Source organism: Pempheris klunzingeri, chromosome 5 (assembly GCF_042242105.1).
Source record: "Pempheris klunzingeri isolate RE-2024b chromosome 5, fPemKlu1.hap1, whole genome shotgun sequence".
Taxonomy (NCBI): domain Eukaryota; kingdom Metazoa; phylum Chordata; class Actinopteri; order Acropomatiformes; family Pempheridae; genus Pempheris; species Pempheris klunzingeri.
In genome coordinates this window covers 27,095,165-27,102,349 of record NC_092016.1, presented here as the reverse complement: position 1 = coordinate 27,102,349, position 7,185 = coordinate 27,095,165, and the positions used below count along the sequence as shown (strand labels likewise).

At 47.6% G+C, this 7,185-nt stretch overlaps 1 protein-coding gene across 1 annotated transcript; it reads left to right on the top strand.

Annotated features, from left to right (window-relative positions):
• Nucleotides 1–1,521: 1,521 nt before the first annotated feature.
• On the top strand, nt 1,522–6,299 carry LOC139201607 (G1/S-specific cyclin-D1-like). Its single transcript, XM_070830972.1, has 5 exons — nt 1,522–1,722; nt 3,715–3,930; nt 4,969–5,128; nt 5,888–6,036; nt 6,138–6,299. The coding sequence occupies exons 1-5, from the start codon at nt 1,522–1,524 to the stop codon at nt 6,297–6,299; spliced, it is 888 nt and encodes a 295-aa protein (XP_070687073.1).
• Nucleotides 6,300–7,185: the final 886 nt, after the last annotated feature.

Below are 7,185 nucleotides of genomic sequence, written 5' to 3'. Positions count from 1 at the left end.
TTCAAAAAGATTTCCCCAAGTATGGTTTAACAGGTAATACAAGGAGGTCAGTGTAAATAGTTTACTGGTAACCCACTGGATCACAGAGTGAACGTCTTTCCAAACAGTATGTAGGCCAAAACAAATGCACTTTTGTCTGTTTTACATTTATAACTTTGAGCTGTTGAACATTTTCTGGAGACACGTCAGTGTAAAATAAATCTGTTCATGTATCGAAGTTGTAGTGCATTTTGGGAAGATCACATTTCAAATCTTGATCCAATCTGTTGAACTAACCCCCCCAATCACACCCCCACAGTTCAGCTTCAGGGAGTCATAAACTGAAGAGTCATAAATCTTTGAGATTATTCCTTTAAGACACCACAGCATTTTCCGTTGGGACAATTAGAAGTGGAAGTGAAGTCCCGTTCTTCCTTAAAAGACAGTTTCTGCCCCTTAAACCACCATATGACCCAGAATATTGATGTTTTTTAAAAGAAATCTAAGACTGCTTTTTGAATTGGAGTTTTCATGCGTGTTTCGTGTGTGTGTGTGTGTGTGTGTGTGTGTGTGTTCAGAATCAAGTTAGCCAAGCCTAGCGCTAATACCGGAAGTGAATCCCTTTCTGTCTTGAAATAAGGCACAAATGTTGTAGTTCGATGAACAAAAGGTACAGAAGAGACAAAACTTCTTCATATCACGTTCATGTCATATTCACCACTAGTTGTCATACATTTACATACAACGTGGGTGAACCACAGATGGTGTAACTAAACTAAACCCAGCTGAAAGGATGAGAGGATGTAGTGTTTTTTCCCCCAAAACTAACTAATGTGAAATGCAAAGGTGCAGTAAGAGTAGTTAGTTTGAGTCTCTGTCAGCTTGGTCAGACGTGTGGACACGAGCAGCCTGAGGAGGCCTGCATGCCTGGGGGGCAGCCGCCTTCACTGACCGTTGAGTTTGAATGGAAAAACCAACTGTGAGCTTCTTAAATCTGCCCCTGACAAGTAAACCCCCCCCCCCCCCCCCCCCGATTAGAAAATCACTAAAACGAATACTGAAACTAATAAAAACTAAACTAAAGCAAAACGTTTAAAAAAAACAATGATTAACTGGAACAAACAAACCCATGCTGGAAACTAAACGAAAAGTAAAATTCTGTTGTTTTATTTTGAAAGTTTGAGCCGGAAGTGTTCCTATGTGTCGCAGGCTAACTTGACGCGGTCTTCTGATATAAAGGAGCGAGCGGCAGCAGTGGTGTGTAGATGGAGCGGTGACCCCCCCTTGTCCTGCCTTCCCTCACTGTCCTGTGCTACAGAAGAAAGTAACCGATAACCCGGCGGAGAAGGAGTGAACTAACCCTTTAACATCACGGAGACACTTCATTTATTCTAGCTACAGTGGCTAAAGGGGGGGGGGCAGACACTGGGAGTCGCTCTTGTACTCAGAATGTGGAGCGGATAAGACGAAGCCTGTTTTAAGCTCGTCCCTCCCCAGTGACACGAAGGAACCGGCTGAAGGGACGCGGGGGCTCTGAGACTGATGGAGCCGCAGTTGCTGTGCTGTGAGGGGGGGCCTGCCGTCCGCAGGGCCCACCGGGACTCCAACCTGCTCACTGACCGGGTCCTGCGCGCTCTGCTGCGGGCAGAGGACCGGTACCTCCCCGCTCCCAACTACTTCAAGTGCGTCCAGAGAGAAGTGGCTCCGTACATGAGGAGGATCGTGGCCACCTGGATGCTGGAGGTGAGTGGAAGTCCATTCAGGACAGGGGGGGGGGGGGGGGTCACACGGTCTCTGGCGTCCACACAGTGTTCAAGGTGAACCAAATGGATGCCGAATTCAAGTTCTAGTTCTTTGGGCTCAGCAGGTCCAAACTTAGACAAGTCACATGTCCGGTAGTGAGCTCTGACCGGCGGGCGGTGAGCGGGGCTTCTCTCCGGGCTTCTCTCCGGGCTTCTGTCGGGCTTCTCTCCGGCTTCTCTCGGGCTTCTCTCGGGCTTCTCTCTCGGGCTTCTCTCCGGACTTCTCTCGGGCTTCTCTCGGGCTTCTCTCGGGCTTCTCTCGGGCTTCTCTCCGGCTTCTCTCGGGGCTTCTCTCGGGCTTCTCTCCGGCTTCTCTCGGGCTTCTCTCCGGCTTCTCTCGGGGCTTCTCTCGGGCTTCTCTCCGGCTTCTCTCGGGCTTCTCTCGGGCTTCTCTCCGGCTTCTCTCGGGGCTTCTCTCGGGCTTCTCTCCGGCTTCTCTCGGGCTTCTCTCGGGCTTCTCTCCGGCTTCTCTCGGGGCTTCTCTCGGGCTTCTCTCTCGGGCTTATCTCCGGGCTTCTCTCGGGCTTCTCTCTCGGGCTTCTCTCGGGCTTCTCTCTCGGGCTTCTCTCCGGGCTTCTCTCGGGCTTCTCTCCGGGCTTCTCTCCGGGCTTCTCTCGGGCTTCTCTCGGGCTTCTCTCTCCGGCTTCTCTCGGGGCTTCTCTCGGGCTTCTCTCTCGGGCTTATCTCCGGGCTTCTCTCGGGCTTCTCTCTCGGGCTTCTCTCGGGCTTCTCTCTCGGGCTTCTCTCCGGGCTTCTCTCGGGCTTCTCTCTCGGGCTTCTCTCCGGCTTCTCTCCGGGCTTCTCTCGGGCTTCTCTCGGGCTTCTCTCTCGGGCTTCTCTCGGGCTTCTCTCCGGGCTTCTCTCTCGGGCTTCTCTCAGGAGTTAGGAGCAACATGCCGGATTGAGTTTGATAGAACGTGGTTCTCAGTGAGCTTGACTCCGGTCCGTAGTGCACATGTTGTGCTGCTGCCCATCACTGGAAAAGAGAGCTGCATCTCAGGTCACCTTCTGGGGTTTGGCCTCATCTGCTAACAGATGCACCTGAACTAAAGAAATCAGTTTACTACTGGAATAATGTGAATTTTCTCAACTTGGTCACCTTCCCTGTGTTTTGCTCATTGTCTTACAAGTTAATATTTTAATTTCTTTTTGTCGTGACAGACTAAGTGTGTCAGATGTGCTGTGTTTACTATTGGTGCCATTTCTCAGAGCTGAGATCAGATCCGTGTCAAACCAAACTATATCTAAAACATTCTCAAAGTTCACAAACGGATGTGGCAGTAAAACGGATCCATGTCCTTGCTGTGTTTTTAATGGAAACCAGATGGTTGGGATGCACACGGCTGACCCTTTGGTCTCTCCTCTCTTTCTCTCTCCTTTCTGCTACCTGAACTCTGGGTATTTACGGAAAGTGACTCCAGTGTTTACTACAGTTACTGACATCATTCTCACAGTGAAGTTGACACGAGGCAGGGGATGGCCGTGGCACTACAGACTGAGTTGGCATCAATCTAAACTAATATAACTGCTTGCATTTACATGCACAAGAGTGCATGAGCCGGTTATGTCTGGCCAAGTAAGCCTCATCTTGGACATGCAACCAATGGAAAGCAGGATAGTGAGGCATGTAAATGCCTTGTCCAGGTCTGTGAACATTCTTTGTTGGTACAGAACATGATGTAGGAAACCAAGACTCAGCTGCACACAGGTGATCAGAAACCTGGAAGCTGCTGAATCATGTGCATCAGACATCAGTAACCACGTTCCTCATGCTCCATGGAAACATCAGAACCAGATTAAGGCTCAAAACTGGAATACTAATGTGCATGTAAACACACTCACACGCTCACTGTCAGTGCTAACAGTGAGCTTTCTCATGACATTGATGGAAAAATGGCTTTAATGACAATATTGTGTGGTTTTGTCTGTGCAGGTGTGTGAGGAGCAGAAGTGTGAGGAGGAGGTTTTCCCTCTGGCTATGAACTACATGGACCGCTTCCTGTCAGTGGAACCCACTAAGAAGAACCATCTGCAGCTCCTGGGAGCTGCCTGTATGTTCCTAGCATCCAAACTGAAGGAGACAATCCCACTCACTGCTGAGAAACTCTGCATCTACTCAGACAACTCCATCGCACCTGCTCAGCTACTGGTTGGTCATTCTGTAGTAACCATCGTATTAAAAGATCATTTGGTATTTTTAAATCTGGGCCCTAGTTTTATTTTTTATTTTTTTGTGTTGTTTTGGGTTCGAAATGACTGCTAGGCACAAAAAAATCTTGTGCGATGTCATCCTCCGGGATGTACTAAAAGAGCTTGTTTGATCCACTGACAGGCTCAGAGTGTTATTCTAAGTGTGTGACAGCATCATGGAAAGGATCCCTACAGAGAGAGACCTGGAAGATCCTTTTGGTTTAACCACAAACAGCACACACACCAGACTACATTCACTAAAAGTCATTTGACCTCCAGAACACAGGAGCTGCTGGTGTACCACTGCCTTAATTGGTTCGTGTGATTGCGTTACAGAGTGATCAACAAATATTGTGTTGGATCTGAACTAACCAAAGTCTCATTATAGCCAGTCTGCAGCTGCTGGCTGAGGTGATCTACTGGAAAAATGACAAAACTTTTTGTACGTACCAGTCACTTTGAACCAAATATGTTAGAATAAGAGAATACAGTCGGTCCAGTCTCAGTGTGGATGCTATGATCTGAGGTCACATGTGTGAAACGTTTTGTCTTAGTTGGGCGTCGGGCCTGCATGTCTGTCAGTCTGAGCACTTTTGTTGAGATCTCAACGGCTACCGACGAGACTGCTATGGATTTTATGGTCCCTTGATGATGAGTACTAATACTTTAGGTAACCTCCTGACCTTTTCCTCTAGCCCCATCACAAGGCTAAAATCCCCCTTGACCAACACCTTCTGCCATGACTAAGTATCTTGAGGGGGGAAAAAAATCACCGCGTTATCATGAAGTTCAGTGTGGCCATGTTTGGTCCCCAGGCGAGGATTCTAGACGGTTGTGATGACCCCTTGACCTTTACTCCACTGCCACCTTAAAGCCAAAATCCCCACAAGTAGACAGAAAACCTCCATCTCCATGGTTGCTGATCCCTGCATCTGTTGGTTTGAATCCCACTTGAACCTGACCTTCTGTTCCTCTCTCTGTCCTCATCCACTCACAGCAAATGGAGCTGCTGGTTCTGAACAAGCTCAAGTGGGACCTGGCTTCAGTAACCCCCCTCGACTTCATTGACCACTTCCTGTCGCAGCTGCCTGTCAGGAGAGAGAACAGGCCCATACTCAGGAAGCACGCTCAGACTTTTGTGGCGCTGTGTGCCACAGGTATGCCTCGGTCTTTTTATTTAAGGGGGTGAAATTTGTCTCTGGTGGTGTCACTTAAACGGAGGCACTTGTTAAAACCAGTGTTCATTGTTTCTGCAGTATACTGCACACTACAGCAGGCCGACCAGTAAACACTGCAGCAGCAGAGAGAAGCTAGAATAATTGATACTTGACTTGATAAGTTAGTTTTAATAGATAATTCAAAGTAAGAGGATGGCAGTCCCGACAGGAGGACATGTACTGACCAGTTGGTCGATCTGATGACAGGTGAGCTGTCCCAACTGCTCTACTCGCCATTGATCAGTGGCCGTTAACCGGTGCAGAGTGGCCCATCCTCTATAGAGAAAGGATTCCGGGGGGGGGGGGGGGCAAAAAAGCAGTGATCTGACTCCAAACGAACAAAAGTACATGAAAAATCAACTAAAAGGCATCATAGTTACTACTTCAGAGCTTTGCAGATGCACATTCCTGCCGTGATGATGAATGCTTTCCTGGTGTTTGTTGTGACCAGAGATGTGCCAACATGTAAAATCCTGTCTGAGTATTACAAATGGGTGTGCAGTGTTTAGGCATCTTTCAACGTAAAAGTTGTTACTCCAACTGGACTTCCTAGATCGTATTTCATGTCTCATGAGTACCTTAAACAACTCTCCCCAGTTTGAGTTCTGAATGTTTTGGTTACTGTTAAGTGTTTTTTGTTGTCATCAACTATTTGAAAAGTGTCATATTAACACAAAGTTCCACTATGATGCTCTGCAGATGTTAAATTCATAGCCAGCCCCCCGTCCATGGTAGCAGCGGGCAGCATGGTGGCAGCAGTGGAGGGCCTGCAGATGAGAATGGTTGGCAGTGCCACAATGTCTCAGAAACTGACAGAGCAGCTGGCACAGACCATCAGGAGTGACCCGGTGGGTACATCTGTCCACGACTAGATTAGCACACATTCCATTCACACTGACTGAACTGAAACCATCTCTGACATTGGTTTTCTGAACTCGTCACTCTTCAGGACTGTCTCAGGGCGTGTCAGGAACAAATCGAGTCACTGCTGGAAACCAGCCTCCGACAGGCACAACAACAGCCACATCCAGTTACCATGGAAACTAAGAACATCAGTGAGGGACAGGACCTCTCAACCACCCCCACAGATGTGCGGGACATAAACATCTGAGTGCTACCAGTCATTCTGCTGGGTGAGAGAAGAGAAGCAGGTTGAGTTTATGAAGTGTACAGTCATCTTTGACATACACACATGCCTTCGTTTTACATGATGCGGACTGGGTTCTTGGGAGCTCACGAGTCACTGGACTCGGCAAGGCATCAGGACTGGTAATATGAAGTCCAGTACGAACTGTCTGCCACCAGAAGGAGTTTACTGACTGGACATCGTCATGTCAGCTGACACTGAAGGGATGGTGGAAAGAGTGATGTGTAGACCTGCCTGAATGTACACATCCTAATGGAGGCTGTCCAGCCTCAGGGCTGGAAACGAATGGGTCCGTTTAGAAGTCCCTGGGCCTGTATTTATCAAATGTCTAAGAATTACACATGAGAATGCTCTCAAAGAGCCAACTCAGAAGTTGTTTGCTAAAAGTGAACAGTAAGCCAGATTGGTCAGATTAGTTAGAGCAGGCAGCTCAAAGCGATGCAACACATCGGAAACAATTCTCAATGATGTGTTTTGCTTCACATTTTTTATAGACATATAGAGATGAATGCTACTCTTAAGAGACCTTTTTAAGAAGCCTGTCTTACATGTAGGTAAAAATACAAAGAGAAAGAATAGCTTCTATTCAGAATTTTGTGAAGTGAATGATTTGTTTTACATTTCTTCAACTTCCACCAGTTTGATAAATACAGGCCCAGGCCAACATGTAAAGAAAGAAGTTTGTTGCTAGGCAGTTGTCCTCTAAAGGACAAGAAAGTGGGAAAAACCAGTGGGAACATGATGGACAACTGGCAAAAGATGAACAACGTACCTACAAATCGTCTGTCGGGTTCAGGTTTCTGCATTGGGCCCAAAAAGCACATGGTTGTGTGATCATTTGGCTGATAAA